At 45.5% G+C, this 21628-nt stretch overlaps 7 protein-coding genes across 7 annotated transcripts in view; 4 read left to right on the forward strand and 3 right to left on the reverse strand.

Moving 5' to 3' along the window:
- Window positions 1–211: 211 nt before the first annotated feature.
- LOC122616291 (adenosine deaminase 2-A) lies at window positions 212–12708 on the forward strand. Its single transcript, XM_043791697.1, has 4 exons — window positions 212–581; window positions 10374–11332; window positions 11462–11644; window positions 11705–12708. The coding sequence occupies exons 2-4, from the start codon at window positions 10481–10483 to the stop codon at window positions 12329–12331; spliced, it is 1662 nt and encodes a 553-aa protein (XP_043647632.1). The 5' UTR covers window positions 212–581; window positions 10374–10480; the 3' UTR covers window positions 12332–12708.
- Window positions 1759–4561, reverse strand: LOC122616289. Its single transcript, XM_043791695.1, has 12 exons — window positions 4426–4561; window positions 4339–4371; window positions 4070–4285; window positions 3986–4018; window positions 3673–3927; window positions 3498–3605; window positions 3378–3437; window positions 3159–3254; window positions 2811–3059; window positions 2687–2759; window positions 2192–2622; window positions 1759–2070 (listed from the first exon to the last, which is right to left on the reverse strand). Exons 1-12 carry the CDS (start codon window positions 4504–4506, stop codon window positions 1966–1968), a joined length of 1740 nt encoding a protein of 579 aa, XP_043647630.1. The 5' UTR covers window positions 4507–4561; the 3' UTR covers window positions 1759–1965.
- LOC122616292 lies at window positions 5082–6586 on the reverse strand. Its single transcript, XM_043791698.1, is given in 2 exon segments — window positions 5082–5312; window positions 5315–6586. Coding segments are annotated over 2 exon segments (1335 nt in total). The 5' UTR covers window positions 6548–6586; the 3' UTR covers window positions 5082–5210.
- On the forward strand, window positions 7502–9866 carry LOC122616290 (adenosine deaminase 2). The gene is made up of 4 exons (XM_043791696.1): window positions 7502–8533; window positions 8734–8757; window positions 8979–9137; window positions 9199–9866. The coding sequence occupies exons 1-4, from the start codon at window positions 7637–7639 to the stop codon at window positions 9802–9804; spliced, it is 1686 nt and encodes a 561-aa protein (XP_043647631.1). The 5' UTR covers window positions 7502–7636; the 3' UTR covers window positions 9805–9866.
- A 1451-nt stretch (window positions 12709–14159) lies between the features above and the next one.
- On the forward strand, window positions 14160–15964 carry LOC122617103 (adenosine deaminase 2). The gene is made up of 2 exons (XM_043792805.1): window positions 14160–15264; window positions 15322–15964. The coding sequence occupies exons 1-2, from the start codon at window positions 14305–14307 to the stop codon at window positions 15919–15921; spliced, it is 1560 nt and encodes a 519-aa protein (XP_043648740.1). The 5' UTR covers window positions 14160–14304; the 3' UTR covers window positions 15922–15964.
- Window positions 15965–15998: 34 nt separating this feature from the next.
- LOC122615484 (basic-leucine zipper transcription factor A) overlaps window positions 15999–21628 on the reverse strand; it is a 62601-nt gene continuing 56971 nt past the window's right edge. The window contains exon 10 of the mRNA XM_043790407.1: window positions 15999–17171. Within this exon, the coding sequence (XP_043646342.1) occupies window positions 16806–17171 (366 nt within the window). The 3' untranslated portion in view covers window positions 15999–16805. The remainder of the gene's footprint in view (window positions 17172–21628) is intronic.
- LOC122615487 (spermine oxidase) lies at window positions 18203–19799 on the forward strand. Its single transcript, XM_043790410.1, has one exon. The coding sequence runs from the start codon at window positions 18221–18223 to the stop codon at window positions 19652–19654; it is 1434 nt and encodes a 477-aa protein (XP_043646345.1). The 5' UTR covers window positions 18203–18220; the 3' UTR covers window positions 19655–19799.

Genomic DNA, 21628 nt, shown 5'->3' on the forward strand with positions numbered 1-21628 from the left:
GGAAAACCCACCGCATGTATAAAAGCAACATTTTGAAAATAATTATAGATAAATTTGCTTATTATTAATGCAAGCGATTCTTAGTATTCATATTATAAACATTTTATATCGCAGATATCGTCTTTTTTTAAATAATTTTAAAAATAATTTATAAAGACAGTATTATATCATTACTATGAGCTTTAGAAGCGACCCTCGTTGTCAGGCCGGTCTCTTGATTTCGAAAAGAGAACCGGAGCGAGAAGTGACCGGCTTGGGAACTTTATCTAGCATTTCAATATCGCTGCCGTCCCCATTCACTTGTACCCACTGATAAAACGCGAAGAAAGAAAAACCAGGGCTCTTTTTGTGCAGAGCACGATTGATTGAAGTCCAGCGTGGACTGCGACTGCGACGTCGACGTCGGCGCTCCGTCGCTATAGCTACATACATACACATATGATGATCATCGGGGAAGGTTCTCCGGTTCGAGTTCGGGATCGTTGGGATCAGTCTTTGGGACGCGCGTTTGGCGTGAAGAACGCGGCGAGGAAGTGACCGGAATCAGAAATTTTCACTCACGTTGTGTGCCTCCATTCGTGGTAAAGTTTCGTTTGATTCAGTATTGAGTGGTGTGGAAACTAATTTAATTAAAAATACATTAATGGATAGTTTGAAAATTAACAATGTTAAAGAACGCTAGTTAAGTGAATTAAATGCCGCTCTATGCAAACAAAGCTCTATAAGACAAGGGGCATTAAAAACATGGGAGTAAAAGTCGCATAATTGATTCGTTTATGCCAACTCAGCGGAATTAATCAATGAATATTCAACATGTTCGCCATGCGATAGCAACAAAAACTGCAAACGGGTGGCCATTTAACATTTTGTTTATTACATTTAAGTTTCTTTGTTATGCTTGCTTATTTGTTGTAAAATCTGTCTGCTGTATGGAAATCACATAGAATTTAAAAAAGAGTGTGTGAGAGCCAACAGCTGATTTCTTATTTTTAGCTCGTCTTTCCTTTATTTTCAATAATCATTTCTCTTTCGTTGAGTCTCTTAAAAAATTGTGTGTGGGGAGAGCGTGTTATCACACGTGATATGAGTACGTATTCATAAACTTTCTGCTCAAGGAACCCAAAGACATTTTTCTTTTAGTATTCTTTTACTTTTTATTTATATAATTTTATGCCAATTATTGTCTGCATCGTTACAAATAATATTAATCATGTATATTTATTATTCGCATATTAATAATTTGAATTACTTGAACTACGCGTACACTTACGTACTGTTTTTTTTTTTTTGCTTAATACATTTAGCTTTTTCGAAGTTTACATAGTAATAAATAAATCTGTTTATTCTTTTCCGGTAAGGTTTGTTTTTTAAATAAGCCCCCATTTCTGTTTGCAAATGTTTACCGCTAATGAGCATTATTTATTACTGTTTTAAATCTTCTGCAGTTCACTTATCTGAGTAGCATTTAAAGATTTGCTTGAAGAAATGTAGTGGAAATGACATACATTTTATCCATAGGCTATCTATGAAAGTTGAAATCTAAATTATTTATGTAGAGTCTGACGAATGCCTCAAGAGGTCGGACCCTTCCATAAAGATAAAACGTGTATATATACAATCTATAGATTGCTCATTTCCAAGTCATTCATAAGTCTGAGTAATTGCTTAACAATTTTCCCTTATCGGTCAGAACTTTTAATCCCATCTGAAGTAGTTTGAACCGAATGGAAGTGAATTGTTTTATAATATACCGACAAGTTTCTAGATTACTTAGGGACTTTTTTGAAACTTTATTATGTTGACTTCTGTCGGCATTTAGCATGGTTCAGTTGCAAAAATGAATAAATAATTCCTCTTTTACCTCGATTTATACAAAACACACTACATTCATTGAAAAATATGTGTGCAAAATGAACTCCAGTGAGCTGCATAAATGCATTTTTCCGATTGAGAATCCATTTAAATCTACCGATTGGTGGGCTTTGTTGTGGCTGTGTAGGAATGGACTTTAATTTTTTCATCAAAGAGATTACTTTCAAAACGATTGATATGGGCATCAAAGGCGGCATCCTGAAAATAGAATAGAAAATATTAACAAAGCACTGCAATAGAATTTTAATGAAGATGCACAACGATTTGATTACGTTATGTGACTAATGAAAGGAATTGAGGTAATACTTGTAATACTTACTTTTCCCACACTAGTCTTTTGATACTCGGTCTCGGCTTTCAGAAAGGCAGCCACACCCTCATTGACTTCCGACCTATTTTTCGGTTTAAAATGAACATCAATGTCCTCAGTAATTGTTGGCCGTCTTCTTGATGACCTTCCCTCTTTTGATTGATTTATCAAGTCTCCATTCCGCTCCTCATTCCGATCCTTTTTCTTGCGGATCTCTTTGCGCTCGTGGTCGATGCGTAGCTTTATGGCCTCTATCATGGTGATGGGATCCACCGGATATGGTTGCTCAGGAACGGGTCCTGCAAATGCAATCTCCCTGGAGTACTCGTTGAAGTCCTCACTTCCATCGAGACTGGCTTGTATGATGCCAGGACAAAAGCGATCCTTGACCAAGGTCTCGTGAAACTCGTTCTGAATGCGCTCCACCAAACGATCCTCAGCTTTTTTGAGTTTTAATCGGTGATATTATTATTATGTTATTAGGTCGTATTGCATAAAACCTACGTGTTTCAATGGGCATTCGCATGGAACGTCCTCCCAAAGAAGTATTTCGCTTGGTTCTTTCCAATGAAGTTTGCTATCAAAGCAAGTATTATTTCACATGGCTGCTAAGCAATAATGAACTTACATTCAAGCCCGACCTCCCCAACAATAATTGAGACATTTCCAAAGTGGTTTGATTTCTGGAGGCAGACGTACCACCACTACAGGTACAGTTTTGGCTATCTTCCATTATTTTGCCACCGACAGTAGGGCCACGACTACAGCAACCATATTGACTTTTGGGTGGATCCGAGAAGGACTTCAGATTCTTACTCATGGATTGTTGACAGCTCGGTGTCTGATTCATAGAGGCATCTGGGTAAATATCTTGTGACTGCTCAAAATGTACGTTAATATAAAAGAGATAAGTATTTATGATTCACGCGCATTTAAAATAACATTTGGAAGTACACTAAAGTTGGAATAAACTTACGTTTCTAAGATTCGGGTTCGTTTGTGGTCTACTTCTAGCGTTTCGCAGAGCCTCTGGTGGCTGAAAATAGCTAGTTTCATTAATTTCCATTTCGTACTGCATTTAAAAGAGAAATTCAAAATTTAATAATAAGCCAATACAACTTACAAGCATTTGTCGTCCTTTAGTGGTGATGTATATATATAGATTATGATTAGAGTTTGCGATATCGCAACTTACCTGCGTTGGATTACGTTTCATTTCTGGTGGTTTATCGCACTCAAGGATCGATCGTGTCACCTTTTTTCGAAGTATAAACAAATATTTCAGCCTACTAAATATATTTAACTTTTTACATACACTTTGTTGCTGGCAGGAGTTGCACATCTGACCATTTGGTTTTGGTTGAAGGCGGGATTGCAGGTGACATTCATCGCGATCTATTCTCGTGCTATTGAGATCGGGTTCCTGTTTTATATACGAGTATGGTTTAAAATGGCATAGACTTAAGAGATTTCGGATTACGTGTACATACGAATGCAATTGGCTCGTCATCTTCCAACCAAGAAATTTTCGATTGATTCTGCTGTCTGGCCTGCTTTTGCTGATACTGCTGCTGTTGAATTTTTTGCAACAGCAATTGACGTCTTTGGAACTCTCCATAGTTCATGCCAACTTCAGAGCTATCATTCCAATCATATGAGGTGTTATTCCTGCAGCTGTTATCCATATCATATCTATAGCTTTGATCGGTGGGACATCGGTTTCCGCTTGGTACACTCAACTCACACTTTTGGTGTGGGTATTTTAGTATCCATTTTACTTATTTATGTAACTTTTAAACATACCGGTGTTTGCTGTTTGATCCTTTTGGCCGAGGACTAAAATTTCTTTTATAAGAATGGCTTGAGTCTTTTGGTTTATTCACTTACGTTGTGGGTAGTATTATGATTAGTAGATTTAGCATTTCTGTAATTGTGCCTGGGAACGCTTTGGGATCGTTGGACATTACGTCGGGAATGCTGAGATAGGTTGAGTAGAGGTTGAAAGTGACGTAAAGAATTTAGTGGAATATGTAGCGAAGTCGTATCGTTGGTCATCTGAAGAGAAGGACTATTATTCGGGCACTCCGGCAAGTTGCAACATTGCTAAAATTCAAAGATTCGCATAACAAGTGTTTGTAGTTATGAGACATACTAACATATTCATCGTCCTGGTTACTACAGGGTGAGAGCTAAAGTTTTACATTATAATTTACAAAATATATGTATTCTGCACGCATTATTACCACATCCTGATTCTGTCTGCTGCCATCGAAGGTATGACGGTATAGGGGTTCTTGAAATGGTTCCACCGAGTTGCGTGGCATTGGGAACCGACTGACAGTGGGACAAGGATCGAAGCTGTCGTCGTCGCTAATGGGATAGATCCTTGGAGAGGGCTTCTCGCAGGGATTTCGGGTGGATCTGGCTTCGTTCAGATCCTTCTGGTGTCCCAAAAACCGATTGAATGCCAAATACAGCTCATCGGGCAGCAGAACAGAATTCCTAACGTGGTCCATTGTAAACATTCATGCTTTTTAGATTCAAATCTGTTTATTATCAGATGAAGATTTAGATACTTACGCACAGTCTAACCAATCGGAGAACAGTTTTAAAGATTTAAAAACAATTAGGTGACCAAAAATAATCCTTCAGTATAAATGAAAAGTTTGATTTGATGTGTCAGTGTAGGTATATTTAGAAAAACTTAATTAAGGATCCAAAACTGTTGCAAAATAGTATTTGCAATAACCTTTTTAACCGGAATTTACATGGTATGTAGGGTTACAAACTTTTTATAAAAATGTATTGAAAAGTTTTGATAAGGAAGGGTGATGCTTGATTAGAATTAGAATTGTTTTCAAACGCAACTGCTTTTGCTTTCCGTCGCTTGTCAACTATTTGTATACCATGTAACCCAAATAAATATCAACAAAATGCCATTTAAAATGTGTGACTTTGCTCTAAATTAAGAACATGTTTATTATTAAATATTTCTTAGGGGACTAACACAATGAGCTCCATGTTGACTTTAAATTCTCAGGGGCAGCACACGAGATTTACTTAATTTGCTGTTATTCGCCCCCCAAATCAGCAATCCATTATCCTTTGGGCCCAATCCCTCATCGCTGTCATCTCTACGGTGCCCGCTTCCGTTTGTTCATTAGGCAAATGCAGCAATTCCAGCTCGACAAACGCCAAATCGTTTGTCTCAGCCGTATCCGCATCCGCACCCGCACCCCTATTCGCTTTTACATCCGCATCCGTATTTGCCAGTTGGTTGGCAGGACATCCGCCGGCCCGCCTCAAGTGGGCGTCCAGTTGTGCGAGGAATGTGGGCGTGGCATGTGCGTTACGCGTGAAATCCAATTGCCGCAAACTGGCCGCCTGGGTGGCAAGGAAGCGGAGAAGGGAGCGCACGGCCTGCGGTCGCTGTGGCATCCACTTGACGCTCCCGTCCGCCACATCATAGTGCACCGTCAGCTGCGAGTGCCAGGCAAAGGATTGCAGCCGGAATACCTCTTCGACGTCGACGACTGGCATGTAGTCATCCAGTCGACACTGCAAACGGAGACCCACAATCCGACAATTGCGACCCCGAATTTGCTGCAGGCACGCGGACAAAGTTCCTGTGCCACTGCCACTCGCCTTGCCATCATCATCGGCCAGGTGGCCGTGCCCCAAATTTAGACACAGAAAAGCTGTCAATTGGCGGAGTCGGGGCAATTGAAAGATCTCAGCAGCACAGGCGTTAACCATACAAGCCGGTAGCTTTAGGATCTCCAGATTTCGGGGATACTGGTACCTCCATTGGCTGCACTTCCGACTAGAGCGCATCTCGAATGCTCTTATGTTTTCAAGGTTCTTAAACATGAAATCCAAATCTAGGGGAGTTAAACACCTCACCTCACACTCGCCAAGTTGAAGGTCCACCAAATTGGGGCACAGGTGGGGGAGCTTCTGTATTACCAATGTATTACTTTTCGTGAAACTGAGTCTCTCCAAATGAGTGAGGCTTTGTCGCATCCGTTTGAGCCACTTCCGGCATCCTTCCCCGGTTCCGGGCAGGTTAATTAAGGCTCTTGTTCGCCGGCCTAAGTGATCCAATACTTGGGCCTGCTCGTCGGGCTTTAGCAGCTTTAATTGCTGCTCCCGGCGAAAATCAAACTGCTCGGCGTATCTGTTGGACCACAAGTGCAGTATCAGGCTGGACAATCGCTCCTCCTGCACTTCCATTAGTCTCAGTTGGTCTCCCAGCGATAGATGTTCGCAAATCATCAGCAGACTGTCGTCGTCCAGCTCCATTAGCCGCCGATTCCTGTGTGGCGGCTGTCCATGGCCTATGGTTATACTCGTCTTGAATCGCATCCTAATCGATCTGCTGTGGCTGAGCAGGCCCACTCGACTGAGCAGGAAACGCGTGGCATGTGTCTGCCCGATTTCTGAGCTATATACATGCGTCCTTTGTCTGAACCCCCGTTGCGTATGAATCGCGGTTGCATGTAATCGCAGCTGGCAGTGCGTGCAACCAGCGCATGTGTCCCCGATTGTACAGATCTCGTGGCACAGTGGGGCAAGGGGCGACCGAAAGTGAGTTAGTTAAGTTAACCTGACAAGCAATCTTATGTTCTTCTTTGACTTGCACAAATGTAAATAACAAATACCTTGAGCACACTGTGGCCACTGCACAATTGTAAACACCACCCCCTTTTTCACTACGCTCCTGGTGGTGGTCGATAAGTACAACCCCCGACAAACTTTCCACGGCTGAAGAGAGTTCTCAAAGCGATACTCTCTCTCAGATTGCTTATTATCGCTGGATGGGCGAAAGGCGAAGAACATGAGATGGGAAGACCTCTTCAGCGAAATAAAAGGGAATTGGTCTATTTTTAAAAATCCCCCTCACAACTCGAACTACATACATATAGTATGTGGCCAAGGCCAAGGCGATATGGTGCACATAGATGTTACTTGGAGGTGGGGAGTTCAAATTTCAAGTGGCTTGAGTAACAGACGTGGATAGAAACAAATCACAATTGTTTTAAAATTCGATAATGGGACAGTCGTAAACAAAGAACTGCCATTACTGACAACTGATAGGGCAATCTTTGAACGCCTTTTAAGTCGATTCCCTTATATAACGCCTTTGGTTTCGTTAATAGGTCGAATAGATTTCGAACCTTTTTCTTCTACGCAACGTGAATAATAAGTCATAGCAATAGTCTTTCCGTATTTCGATAAATACTATTTATGTTTAAGGATATTGATTATTTAAAAGAGAACATATCATTCCATCTTTTCGATCCAACTAAGTGAAATGTATCATTTGGCTAAAACTTGATTAATATGTCAAGTAACAAAATGTTTTGAAAGCATTTTAGGCATTTTCGGGCACAAAATTCAACAAAACATTGGTTTGAATCTCAAAATTATTGGATATTTTTAAAACGGGGGGCCATGGAGAGTGTGGAGCTTCAGGATGTCCAAGCGATAAGGGTCACTCCGCAGCCAGCAACGAGACTGATCCGCATGGAACTCGACGAGGAGGAGAATCGCCGGCAGATGGCGACCAGTAAATATGGTGGCGTCTGCTTCCACGTGGGCATAGCTGTCATGCTCTGTTTGATGTTGGTGGTGCTGATTTGCTCGGCTCCCTTTGGCGAGGACATGGGCAATCGCACGTCCGAGCAGCGGCACGCTCGGATGAGGCAGATTTACGTTGAAAGGGAGCGGCGGCAAAGACTTGGCAGCGGAATGGCGCTGAGTCCGCTGGAGGAGGAGGCCAGTGAGCGGCTCATGGCCATCAGGCAGGTGGACGAGGAGGTTTATAATCTCTGGAGGAACTACCACTCTCAGCCACCGCCGTTTCTCAAACATGCCAACATCATCGATACGAATCTCTATGCGGCACTTAAGAGCATGCCCAAAGGCGGACTCCTTCACGTCCACGACTCTGGAATGCTGAGAACGGACATCCTGATCGATTTGATATACCGCGATAACCTGTGGGTCTGCGTGAACGTGGAGCAGGGCTTCGAGGACTTCCGATTCTCTAGGTACTTTCCGCACATCCCGCCCGCCGAGGACTACCAGTGCAACTGGATGCTGATGAGCAACTTCTTCCAGTTCGAGTCCCGGTCTGACTTCGAGAACAGGCTGAGGAAAATCCTCAGTGTCCGGCCGGAGGGCTATAGGAGTTCCTCTGAGTTGGCTCGACACTTGAGACGCCACCAACGCATCATCCACGGACTGGTCGCATTCCGGCCGATCTGGAGTGAATTCATATTCAGCATGTTGAGCGATTTCTATGCCGACGGGGTGCAGTATGTGGAGCTGCGTTCCTCGCTGCCAATCGTGAGTGGGGATCTGAGTTGGGGATACCTAACGAAATATATTTCAATCTGGAATATATACTTCCAGATACTAGATACTTCCTGAAAGCAATAAGTTTACGCTTGCAGTTAATAATGCTTTTAGATACACCATACAGACAGACCCTTGACAATCATTTCTCATTCATTTAAACTTCCCGCTTTACCCCTGACTTTATCTAGATGTACGATCTGGATGGCAATAACTCTACTGTGGGAACCAGCACCACGATGCTGAGAGAGGATCGACGGCTCTCTCTCTCTCTTTCTCTCACACACTTTACTTGACTGTACTCTTTTGTTATACATACTTAATTCGTAGTTATTAGTCTGACTTTGGCTTTGGAAGCAATCACATCGAAGTGTAATAAATAAGTTGACGATCTAAATTGTGGTTGTGTTATTCTTTAAAAGTACAGGTTGTTACATCTACTATTTTGGAAACTGCGCAGGCCTTAGTTTCAGTATCGAATATTTTTAGGGAGAGCTTCAAAGATTTCATCGGAGTTAAGCTGATCTACGCTCCTTCTAGGGACTTAAATGACAGTCGCATGGATGAGTATTTGGAAAATGCCCGTCTGCTCAAGGTAGTCGGTGATTTTAGCCTGTTGATCCTCCTGCTTGATCCCTATCCTTCCTCCTTGATAGTTGCATTATCCGAATTTCTTAGCTGGCTTTGATCTGAACACCTTCGCCGACGAGTGCAACTTACCGCTTTTGGAAAATGCTACTCAACTGTTAAGGATCGGCAAGAATATTGACTTCTATTTCCATGCGGGAGAGTCTCGATGTCCGGATAGCTCCCGCCCGGATGCGAATCTTTTGGAGGCATTATTGTTGCAAAGTAAGCGAATCGGGAATGCCGTGAATCTACCCTTTCATCCGGAGATTATGAAGGCCATGAAGAGGCTTAGCATAGCCGTGGAGATCTGTCCCCTGTCCAACCATTATCTGCAATACTTCAACGATTTTCGCCAACATCCGGCGGCGTATCTGATTGCAGCCGGCTTTCCAATTGTAATTGGGTCGGACTATCCGTGCTTCTGGAACTCCGCCCCCCTGACCGACGACTTCTACGTGGCCTTCGTGGGCGTGGTCAGTGGGTGGGGCAATTTGCGCCTCATCAAGCAGATTGCCCTCAATTCGTTTCTGTTTAGCTCCCTCAGCGAAAAGGAGCGGAATGTGGCCGTCTCCAAGTGGCAATGCAGCTGGAACCGATGGGTCAGAAACTTTGTCAACAGTAGTGGATACTAAAAGTAATAATTGTCGAATATTAAAGAATTCATAGGTGAACAAGAAGGTGTTTGCTAAAAGATTTTATTCATTTTCTTGTATTATTTTTGTAGGACTTGAAAGAGTTGTTTTATCTTGATTTACTACTTAAAAGGAAAAACCTCTTTAATTCTTGGCCCACTTAGGCACAATTTAAGTTTTATATTCGCTTAGAATACGTGTTTAGCCAAGATAAGAAGTTTTAGTTCTCTATATGTACCAGTATTCCAATTTTAGAGCACCAACGAGCTTCACTTTTGGTTTAAGTGCTATGTTGCCTTCGAGGGCATCGCTTTCCGGTTTATCGAGAGTGGCCCATAAAATGACCAACAGCACGGCACTAGAATGTCAGGGCTACAGCCATGGGCTAAGTTAAGGTTAGGTAATCTAATCTCCGGCTACTCGTAAATCAAGATGCCAGATTGGGCGATTGTGGGCGATTATCTGGATGGCAGGTTGCCAACCCACACGCGCATTTATCGCCTCGAGATCCATTCGAACGCGTGTTAAATCAAAGATAATGCCCAACCGGCAATCGTTTCCCATTTCAGATAGGGCTCTACATCGAAACCAAAATCGGAGCTCCTCAATCGCCGCAGACGTCAGTCGCAGAGTGGACCTAGTCGCGATCGGACCCTAACCGAATCTACCGCTCATCATGTCGCCAGTCATCTGCCGTAATCTTATCGCCTGGCTCGCTTTGGGCCTGTGCGTCTGTCTTAGCTGGCTGCCGGGTCCGGTGGAGTCACGCACTCGGCCGAAGAACCTGGTTGATAGAAATCTGGTGACCATTTACGGCAGCTCGCCCCACGTGGAAGCCCTTCTGGGTCCAGGTCGTCCCACGCCGGACACCTACAAGACGTTGCGGAGCGCCTTCTTCCGGTACGAGGAGTCACGCTCACTGGGCCACGACCTGGAGCTGACCAGCAGGGAAATAAAGGCTAACGAGACCATTATGAGCGCCAAGTTAAAGGAGTTCGACGAAGGCCTGGTTACCCCTCACCTGTTCAAGCCCTCCCAGCACATATTCGATGTCTTGGACGGCATCCGCAACACCGATCTCTTCAAGCTGCTGAAGAAAATGCCCAAGGGCGCCGTGCTCCATGCCCACGATACGGCGCTCTGCAGCACGGCGGCCATCGTCAACCTGACCTACTACGAGCACCTCTGGTCCTGCCAGCAGGATGGAGACCTCGGTGCCACCGCCTTAAAGTTCTCCAAGGAGAAGCCACAGGCCCTGGATGATTGCGATTGGAGTCTGCTCTCGGATGTGCGAGCCAAGTACGGCGCCGACAAGGTCGACGACTATCTGGCCGAGAGACTGACCCTGTATCCCATCAAGAAGTTCGAGGACAACAACGCCGCCTGGTCCAAGTTCATGACCATCTTCAGACTTCTCGACGGTCTGGTGATGTACGCCCCCGTCTGGTCGGACTACTACTACAAGGCTCTGGAGGAGTTCTACGAGGATGGTGTCCTATACTTGGAGTTCCGATCAGTGGTTCCAACGGTAAGAAGATCGTAGATAATACTTATTGGGGCTATACCCCGATGGAACAATTACTTTTATTAGCTTTCAGTACTTTAATGAAATTAAAATTATTTCACGGTTGTACAACCCCATTGATTTTTTCTGCAGCTATATGACATGGAAGGAAAGGAGTATACTCCTATGGATACCGTGCGCATCTACGTGGAAACCTTGGAGAAGTTCAAGGAGGCCCATCCAGATTTCATTGGCTCCCGGATGATCTACGCTCCCATACGCAATACGAATGCAGAGGGCGTAACTGGCTATATCGAAAACCTAAAACAATTCAAGGTGAGATTTATGCAAAGCTTAGAGGTGAGGTATGGTTCTAACATTCGATTCCATCGATAGGAACAATACCCCGAATTTGTAGCTGGTTTCGATTTGGTGGGCCAGGAGGAGATGGGGCGTCCCTTGAGGGACTTTGTCGACGAAATATTGTCCATCCCCGAGGACATTGACTTCTACTTCCACGCCGGAGAGACAAACTGGTTCGGTTCCACTGTGGATGAGAACCTGATCGATGCTATTCTGCTGGGCACCAAGCGCATTGGTCATGGCTTTGGACTGGTCAAGCATCCCGTGGTGCTGGACATGCTGAAAAAGCTGAATGTGGCCGTTGAGGTGAACCCGATTTCGAATCAGGTGCTCCAGCTGGTCTCTGACTTCCGCAACCATCCGTGCTCGCACTTCTTTGCCGATGGCTATCCGGTGGTTATATCCTCCGATGATCCCTCCTTCTGGAAGGCCACTCCCCTGACGCACGACTTCTACATCGCCTTCTTGGGAATCGCCTCGCAGCACTCCGACTTGCGTCTGCTGAAGAAGTTGGCCCTCAACTCCATCCAATACAGTTCGCTGACGGGAGACGCCCAGTTCGAGGCGCTGGAGAAGTGGCAGGTGAAGTGGGACCAGTTCATCGCCGATGTCAACGAAGAGGCCTCCAACCAGGGAGCACCCAGTCAGCGGATCGATTGACTAGCACGGGTGGTGACAGCGCTGCTGGTTGCGTTCTCCCTGATGACCTCTAACCTTTGGCGCTAGTCGGACTACACCGAATACCCCTCCGCCCGCTGCTCCGACCACTCCACCCCAACTCCACCACCGGCTGCAGCGGGTCCAATGCATCGCATCCTCATCCGCATCCGCATCCACTCAGAGCCATATCCATGCCCACATCCTCAAAATGTAACCATTGTTGTAAGCTAATTGTTATGGACTAGTCCCTAGTTAGACCTAGACTAACTAACTCCTTTACGCCCAAGAGATTCTGTGCCACGCCCCTTGAAATCCCCTCCTGCGTCGAAGAATCCGAAAGCAATAAAGAAGTCGTTTTAGTCGTAGCCGAAATAAGAGTGCATGCAATTTATGTCCAAAGCTCAAAGAAGCCTGTTCGTAATCGTAATGAGTTAGCCAGCCATGCGGTTTCGAATCCCTCAGAGATGGGAACGTGAGGGGTCGATAGCTAAGATAGCTGGAGCGAAGTTCCTTTCTTTAAATGAGTAAAACCTACAAAATAGGTAACATTTTTCACACAACTTGGAATGGGATGGATAGGCTTCCATGGAAGACTAAGAGAGCTAACAAAATATAATACTATATAAACTGAAAATCCCTGTATCAGATTCAAACCCAATGCAAAAGGATTACAGTTGGTCTCTCCTCATAATCGCGCCACAAATAAAAGTGAACAAACCGCACTCGTCGCCGTTGCCGTGGATACTAATCTTGCATCTCAACCAACCCATTATCTTCGTTTTGCAGTCACGATGACATCTCCATGCGGGGATTGCACTCAAGACTAAGCCCGCATAAATCTCCCATTGCCGCCGGGTGCGTCGAGTGCGCAGAAGAGTGGATGCGAATTTTAATGAATATGCGCTATGTGGTCGTCGTGGTCCCGCCCACCTCTACTTCCACAGCCTCCTCCTCCAGTGCCACGTCCGCACATAACCACTCATCACTCGGCCTCCTTTGAGCCACGGATCGAGCCATCCGAATCCTGCAAATGTTTCAATTTTACGTGCCACTGTTTAGTGCTGCGGCTGCTGGCACTGGGTTCGATTTTGATTTGACTGGAGTCCACGTAATGAGCTGTATGAGTTTTATGGGCCGGCGGCGGATGCAGTCAGGTTGGGGTCCTGCAAACATGTATGCGACCGTAAAATTGATGGGCCATCGCAAGAGTGTGTGGATGAGGCACTTGGTGCTGCCAGCTCTTCCCATCAACGCATTGTGTTTGGCTGGAAAAGGTACTCTGAGAACCTAAGGATCGATATCAAATGGATGAGGCTTAGTTCTTCTTGTAAAAGGCAGGTATATATGTATATGACCTATTGGCATTCGGCGATGTTAAATATGCTAGAACACTGCCTGCTTTTTCAAGAGATTATTGACTTGTGTTCCGGTCTTTCTCTGCATTATTAAACTTGTCTCTCGGTAAGAAGTGCTTACAGATGTTTTTTAAATAACTTGTAAAGGGGCATGGATAATAGCTAGTTTGCTATATAAAAACGCCACATTGGCATCCCTGGTGCTCTATCTGCCGCCGGCCGTGGCAGCCTCATCAATTTGATGTCGTGCACATTTAATGCGGTGTTGAGGGCGCGCGGATGCATAAAAAACCGATGTCCGTACCCAGTCCGCGATCCAACGAGGCCATAAATTACTAATAAAAGCCGCATGTGTGTGTAGTTGGCGGGGTCGCGGCTTTAGTGTGTTAAAGCGGAAATGCGTTGGGCGCCATTTTGTGCGCCTGGTGTGTGTATAACGGCAATGGCAGGGCGCAAACAAATGTGCGGCCTATTGACACATTCGGCGTGACACATTTCGTAGGGTACATAAATTGTGTAAATCTCATGTTCGGCTAACGAAATCCCAACTAAATTCTCCATGAAACCCTTGGCCAAATAGAGTGGCCAGCCAAGGGAGCTCAAGCAAATACGCCAGATATGGCCATCAAACATGTGGCCTTCACTTCTCGCCGAGCATTGACCAAATGCGCCAAAATCGGGCACACTACAGTGTCCGTGAGTCGGTCCCTGCGGAAACTGTCGCCCACGGCGTTCAAGACACTGCGACAGGCCATCGCCAAGGTGGGGCACTTGGGCATCATGGGTCAGAAGATACGGCTAAACGATCGGGAACTGGCGGCTAACAAGGTGATCATGGCCGTGAAGAAGGAAGAGATAGCCAAGGGCATACTGGATCCCAGCCAATTCACGCCCGGTCAGCATATCTTCAAGACCCTGACCGAGGTCCAAAAGTCGCCGATCTTCAACCTGATCAAGGGGATGCCCAAGGGCGGCGTGCTCCATGCCCACGATACGGCGCTCTGCAGCACAGAGTACCTCATCAGTCTGACCTACCGGGAGAATCTTTGGATTTGTACCGCGGAGGAGGGCTGCAAGGCCATTGCTTTCCGGTTTTCCAAAGAGAAGCCCACGCAAAAGCCAGTGGAGGATTGTACTTGGGAGCCAATGGAAGAGTTCCGTGACCGGCGAGGTGAAAAGAACGTAGCCAAGTACCTCACGCGTCGATTCAGCATGTATCCCTTCTCCAAGTTCGTTTCCAACAACCAAGCCTGGGCCCACTTCATGGGCATCTTTATCCTGCTCGACGGATTGCTCTGCCACGCCCCCATTTGGGCGGACTACTACTACAATGCCCTCAAGGAGTTTGCCGAGGACGGAGTTCAATATCTGGAGCTGCGATCCCTGCTGCCGCCTCTGTACTGCATCGATGGCGACATGCTGACCACTCGGGACACGGTGGCCATTTACAACTCGGAGCTGGAACGCTTTAAGGCCGACCATCCAGATTTCATTGGCTCCAAGCTGATATACGCCCCTCTAAGGGGAGTGGAGCCCAGTGTGGTCGAGCAATATGTGAAGACAGCTGTCGAACTCAATGTAAGTTTGCAGACTATTTCCCATAATCCTACCTAAGCACCTACCATTTCCTAACAGAAAGAATTCCCCAGCTTCATGGTTGGCTTCGATCTGGTTGGTCAAGAGGAGTTGGGGCGACCGCTGATTGACTTTGTGGAGCCCCTGCTGAAAATGCCCGAGCACATTAACTTTTACTTCCACGCGGGCGAGACGAACTGGTTCGGATCGCCCATCGATGAGAACCTGGTGGACGCCATCCTGTTGGGCACGAAGCGGATCGGCCATGGATACGCCCTCACCAAGCACTCGATGATGATGCGCCTGGCCAAGCTCTTGGACATCGCCATCGAGGTGTGTCCGGTGTCCAATCAGGTGCTGCAGCTGGGCGTGGACTATCGGAATCATCCGGCGGCCCTCCTGTTGGCCGCCAATGTGCCCATTGTTATCTCCTCGGACGATCCATCCTTCTGGCGCTGTGCTCCGTTGTCGCACGACTTCTACTTCGCCTTCCTGGGCATTGCACCGATGAAGGCGGACCTGCGGTTCCTCAAAAGCCTGGCCACCAACTCCATCCGGTACAGTGCCCTGGGCGGCGAGGAAAAGCGAGTGGCGTACCAGAAGTGGCAGGAGAAGTGGGACACGTGGATCGACGACGTGGTGGCGCAGAAGTATTGTTAATGACCCCCTTCTTTTAAGTAAATAACGCATGTTACTTTTTTTTACTTTCGCATTTAATTTATTTTGAATCTCGCCTGCACACGGATAACTCTGACGCTAGCTAAGAGTTGACTTACGTCGATACATTTGATATGGGTGATGGCTAAGCCTCGCTCGTCACATGACCTAAATCAGAGAACTCGATTTGGGATATTTCCGGGGATATGTGTGGTTGGTTGGTTGGTTGGTTGGTTGGTTGGTTGGTTGGTTGGGGGATAACGAAACTATGACCAGGACACACTCGTAGTTGGCGACGGTGTCCTGGCTGGTGTCCATTTGCATCCAGCTAAATTCATTATTCTTTGTTCAAGCAGAGTCTTAGGCATACGTGTAGATCGGAATACAAGTGAGTATATAGCACAGTTATAACTGGAATGCACACGAACTTTGCATTTGCTTAAGCCTTTTACATCTATACTCGTATTATTAAAATTATTATTACCATATACTCGTACGTCATTATTGGGCAGCATTCCAATGATCCATTCTAATGATCTTCTGAAAATGTTCAATTTTCTTTTCTGTGTATAGACGCTTGCAAAAATATTATCTATTATATTTCATTCGGCCTGTTTTTGTGTTGTTCGCCCGTGGTTTAGTACTAACCCTATCGTTCACATAAATACACTTACTGCCTCGATATGTTCAAATCCTAAGTATTACTTGCATCATCGCCTCTCCCATTTACCTTTACAATCCTAACCATCCTTGGGGCCCTAAGTATCGCTATGCTGTACAAATCTTAAACTCTACTCTCCGCCACATAACTGCCATATATCCTTATATCCTTGCCCTCCCTCCGTCGATCGAGTTCTATCTTATAATTTTCGTGCGAATCCTTTGCGCTATGTGTCCTGCAGCCAGTGCTGTTGCCTTCGCAGCTTTTCGGCCTTCCAGCTGGACTCGCCCACACTGGGCGGATAGGGTATGATATCCGGCTGCTGTTCCGAGGACATGTTGTCCACATCGTTGTGGTCGGGATGGTTGCCGCTGTCGCTGTCGCTGTCGCTGTCGACCACATCCTCTTCGTTGTCCTTGTTGTTGCCGGCATTGTTGTTGGTCGGCTCATTTGGTTCGCCATTAGTTTCGTGGTTCCGGCCTCGGTTATTGTTTTTGTAATTGTAATAACCATGTTTATTCGTGTTAGCCATATTGTCGTTGCTGTTGCTGTTGCTGCTGCTGCTGACGTTGCTGCTGTCTGCGTTGCAATTCTGTGGGACGGAACGGAGAAGGGGAAAGCCGTATGAAATTTTAATATAAATTTGTGGCAGGAAAATATTTCGTTTTAATGGAAGCTTAATTAAATTCTTGTACCCCGTTGCTAGAGAATATTGTATTCTTTTTGAATAGTTGGCATGCCGCGATTTAATAATTGTTCAGCAATTAGTTTGCCAATGATGGCATTCTCATTTGTATTTGTGGTGTATTTACTTGTCTTAATAGTAGAGCATTACTATTATCGATAAAAATAAAAACTACTCCTTGTAAGCACTGACCAGTGCATTTATTATCACTTTTGTTTACAGATTTCATGTTTTAGTCGAGTTAGCGAAGTGGTTTCTGCTTGTTGGGTTGATAAGGTGCCACTCAAACCACCAAATGCACTTGAACCGTTGTAGGTACAGTGCAAATTATATAAACAATGACTTTTAAAAAACGAAAAGTAAATTCATTGCCATTCAATTATAAAGAATGATCACTGAATGCATTTTACAAGAGTCCAGGTATCCAAGGAGAGATTTAAGCACAAGGGAACCATTGCGTCCTTCTTATTACGCAAGTAGGAAGCAAAAAAAGTATTAATAAAGAGAACACTTTATTCTTGTGCCTCGACTATCGCATACCCATTGCACAGCCGAAAGAAGTCCGAGGGACTGAGAGTTTTGCAGCTTGGATTTTATAAGTTGCAGGCTTCAAAGTGAGAGTTCCACTAGAATTGTAAAACACAGCCATATAAACAGGCATGGCTACATAAACTCGACTGGTGATCCCAAAGATGAATAATACTGATAAGGGTCATGCACGCGTTCTTCCACGTGTTCAACGAATCAGCATACCCACTGAAATTACGTGTAACGAGTATATAAATGGGCACACTGCTTAAACAGATAAGAGGAACCGCAAAAGGGCAAGGACTAATTTGATACGAATGTAGAGATAAACACACCTATAAAAGGCTGCATATCCAAACATTATATCGCAATTTGGCTTTCAGCATTTAAGCAGTCCACAAAGTAAAATAAATCCTAAATCCTAAATCATGAGTGTCTGTTCAGAACCACCTCCTTTTTTAAAAACCAAGGAGACGGCCAGGATCGTCATAATCGGAGCGGGAGCCTCGGGAATAGCCGCTGCCACTAGACTTTTGGAAAAAGGATTTAAAAATGTCCTGCTCTTTGAGGCGGAAGACCGCATTGGAGGACGCATCAACACGATCCCGTTTGCCGACAGCCTCGTCGATCTGGGAGCTCAATGGTGCCATGGTGAGGAGGGAAATGTGGTCTATGAGAAGGTGAAGGACCTGGATGTCCTCGACAGGACCGGCGACTATGTCGTCCATTTTATTCGCTCCAACAAGGAAATCCTGACTGACGAACAAGGCAAGGCTCTTAAGAAATTGACGGACGAGTTCGATGTGCCTGACGAGGGCTCCGTAGGTGATGCCTTTAATGCATTTTGGAAGGGGGATGGCCATGAGTTGGTTCCGAATGATAAGACCATTGCCAAGGAGGCGCAGGACTGCCTGAAGAGGATCATTTGCAGCATGGATGCCTGCGATAATTTGTCCGAGCTCTCGTTCCGAAACTTCCGGAACTTCACTGATTCCGGTGGGGATCAAAATCTCAGCTGGCGCCAAAGGGGCTTTTGGAAATTCTTGAGTGTCCTGCTGAATGCTAGCGAGGATCAGCCCGGTGACCAGGGAATTCTTAAGGGACATGTGCACCTCAATAAACGAATTGCTAGGGTCGATTGGCAAGGAGATGGTGATTTGACTCTGCGCTGCTGGAACGGTCAAATTGTGTCAGCGGATCATGTGATTTGTACTGTCTCATTGGGAGTTCTCAAGGAGAAGCACCAGAAGCTCTTTGAACCAGCACTTCCAGCCTCCAAGATCAGGTCCATAGAGGGTCTCAAACTGGGCTGTGTGAACAAGTTCCTCTTGGAGTTCGAGGAGCAGCCAGTGCCGGATAGCGTAAGAGAAATCGCCTTCCTTTGGCTGGAGGAAGACCTCAAGGAGTTACGAAGTGGCAAGTACTTCTGGCTGGAGAGTGTCTGTGATTTCCATCGTGTGGATTGTCAACCGCGATTGCTGGAGGGCTGGATCATTGGGGCCCACGCCCGGTACATGGAAACCCTCAGCGAGGAGCAGGTCCTCGAGGGCCTCATGTGGCTCTTCAGCAAGTTCCTTAAGTTCCCCATACCCTACCCAAAGAACTTTATTCGCTCTCAATGGTATTCTAATCCGAACTTCCGTGGCAGCTATAGCTACTACCCCACTTACGCTGATGAACTCCACACGGGACGCACGGATTTGGCATCCCCATTGGTGGATGTCAACGGAAGACCGAGGATCCAATTCGCCGGAGAGGCCTCGAGCCGGAACCACTTCGCTACGGTCCACGGAGCCACTGAAACGGGATGGCGCGAGGCGGATCGACTCAATGAATTCTACGAAGGACGCGCTGCGAACTAAGGCAATGTCCGAGGCTCTTAAATGGGATTTTTGAATACGGAATCAGGATATACGGTTTGGGAAATTGTAACCCAACATTTTTGGAACTTGAATTTAGACTTTATGTATCATATTATATATTATTTCACTAATATTTTGACGAATAAAGAAGGCACGAAAAGTTATAAATTCCTCATTTAGAAGATTGAACACCTCTGTAAGTGCGGTTTTCATACATCACTTTAGCACCCAATTAAAATTCCAATGCAAATAACACACCTTAATAGGAACCCAGAATTTCAAGGAATTTAATCTTCACCATGCAAGAGTGTGCCCCGTGCCGCTGCATAAAAGGAATCCAAACTAAACCCATTTAATCCCGGCGCAAGTGAGTTAGTTGTGCAATTAAGCCGAATGTTCCACTCGCAACCACGTGAAGTGAGCTGGCTCCACCTGTCAGCCACTCACCATCCCGCTCCCTATCCCCATCTCGATGAACCTTCACATCCACTTCTCCATTCCCATTCCCACTCCAGTCGCCATCGCAATCAGCAAACACAGAGAAATACTTTGCCAGTCATAACAACCATTACCTGGGCCATAACACAAGTCGGGCCAAGTACAGAAACGGAAACAGGAACAGGACGACTGCTCCGCTGGCTAGGCAAATGTGTGTCCTTTGGTCAAACACAGACTTGTTTAACATTGTCACTCGAGGAGTCACGAGCACGTGGACGAACATGGAGGCACTGAGCAAAAATGATTGTTACTCGGCACCAACTCATAGCTGCAGTTCAAACACAGCTTCGTTACTATGCATTGAACTCATTCAATATGACATTTTTATGTCCTTGATATCCTTTACATTTTTTTAGGTACTTAAGTAATTCTTAAGATATTTATTAGCAATTTTAATTAGCGTGCAGTTATTTGAAGCTTTTGGCCTATTAAGATCATGAATTCCTGCGAAGCGTTTCCCCCTTTTTAGACCCTTTCTTTTCTCAGTGCATAGGTAGAAAAACCACGTATCCGGCTGGCTAGACACTAAAGGCAACAGAACCAACGACTGACGCTCTTGCAGCGCATTAACCGAGGGATCGGCACCGGGCTTTCAGACACGGAAAGGGGCAGGTTCAGCGGAAAAGCTACAACAGATGTGGCCAACTTGTAGTCGGGCTTTCCTTTCGCCTCGAAGGGCGACAAAGTCGCATATGTAATTGAGAGGTGGCGATTCGGGAAGGGGCGATGAACTACGAGCAGGAAGGACCAGGACTACGACTACGACTACGACCACCAGGGCGACATGCAAACAAACAAACAAATGCAAACTCACAAAGGCAGTAAGAGCATACACTAAGAAAATAAGTTGGGGCAAAGGAAACTCTGTTCTTTATCACTATGGTTATCCAAGATCCTCTAGGGGGGTAATTCAAAATTAACTTCAATTTAGCCCAAGGTAGTATTATTTCAAAATGCATGATGATAAAACAGCAAATAATTTTAAGTTTGAATAATTAGTTAGATAACTGCATATCTAATTTGCTTGCTTCCATATTTTACGGCCTTCTACAATCTAGACGTTTAAGGATTTACCTATAGCTTAAAAAGTTGTATTGCTTTTCAATTAAAATAAAAGTCCATTAATCCAAAGCTATTTATTCAAAATCTGAACTGTAAGACACTTGAGGAAGTTTCTTTCTGTCGAGTGCCGTGGAATGGGAGGTGGTCACAGAAGGACGGAGCACAGCAAGGATATTTTGAATGTTTTGGCCCCGGCCTGGCATAAATTTGAATTTTCAACATGGGCAGCCAAAGTGCTTCTGCCTCTGCTTTGGCCAAAGTGCTGGCCGTACGGCAATTGCCGGGACATTGGTGCAGTGAAATCACATGGCCAGTGCTTCTGATCCTGCTCCTGCTCCTGCTCCTGCTCCTGATTCCTGGCTCCCGTTGCACTGTTGTGGTTTCTGTGGCCATCCATGGCTGGTCTGGCCTGGT

Source organism: Drosophila teissieri, chromosome 3L, assembly GCF_016746235.2.
Source record: "Drosophila teissieri strain GT53w chromosome 3L, Prin_Dtei_1.1, whole genome shotgun sequence".
In the NCBI taxonomy this organism is placed as follows: Eukaryota; Metazoa; Arthropoda; class Insecta; order Diptera; family Drosophilidae; genus Drosophila; species Drosophila teissieri.

Coding starts and splice junctions, on each gene's coding strand:
- LOC122616289 (XM_043791695.1), bottom strand. CDS start 4,506: ATGCCACGCAACTCGGTGGAACCATTTCAAGAACCCCTATACCGTCAT. Junction 4,372..4,425: donor GCAGACAGAATCAGGATGTG/GTAATAATGCGT, acceptor GTAAAACTTTAG/CTCTCACCCTGTAGTAACCA. Junction 2,760..2,810: donor TGGGGAGGTCGGGCTTGAAT/GTAAGTTCATTA, acceptor TTGCTTTGATAG/CAAACTTCATTGGAAAGAAC.
- LOC122616290 (XM_043791696.1), top strand. CDS start 7,637: ATGGAGAGTGTGGAGCTTCAGGATGTCCAAGCGATAAGGGTCACTCCG. Junction 8,534..8,733: donor TGCGTTCCTCGCTGCCAATC/GTGAGTGGGGAT, acceptor GACTTTATCTAG/ATGTACGATCTGGATGGCAA. Junction 9,138..9,198: donor AAAATGCCCGTCTGCTCAAG/GTAGTCGGTGAT, acceptor CCTCCTTGATAG/TTGCATTATCCGAATTTCTT.
- LOC122616291 (XM_043791697.1), top strand. CDS start 10,481: ATGTCGCCAGTCATCTGCCGTAATCTTATCGCCTGGCTCGCTTTGGGC. Junction 11,333..11,461: donor TCCGATCAGTGGTTCCAACG/GTAAGAAGATCG, acceptor TTTTTTCTGCAG/CTATATGACATGGAAGGAAA. Junction 11,645..11,704: donor AAAACCTAAAACAATTCAAG/GTGAGATTTATG, acceptor TTCCATCGATAG/GAACAATACCCCGAATTTGT.
- LOC122617103 (XM_043792805.1), top strand. CDS start 14,305: ATGGCCATCAAACATGTGGCCTTCACTTCTCGCCGAGCATTGACCAAA. Junction 15,265..15,321: donor AGACAGCTGTCGAACTCAAT/GTAAGTTTGCAG, acceptor ATTTCCTAACAG/AAAGAATTCCCCAGCTTCAT.
- LOC122615487 (XM_043790410.1), top strand. CDS start 18,221: ATGAGTGTCTGTTCAGAACCACCTCCTTTTTTAAAAACCAAGGAGACG.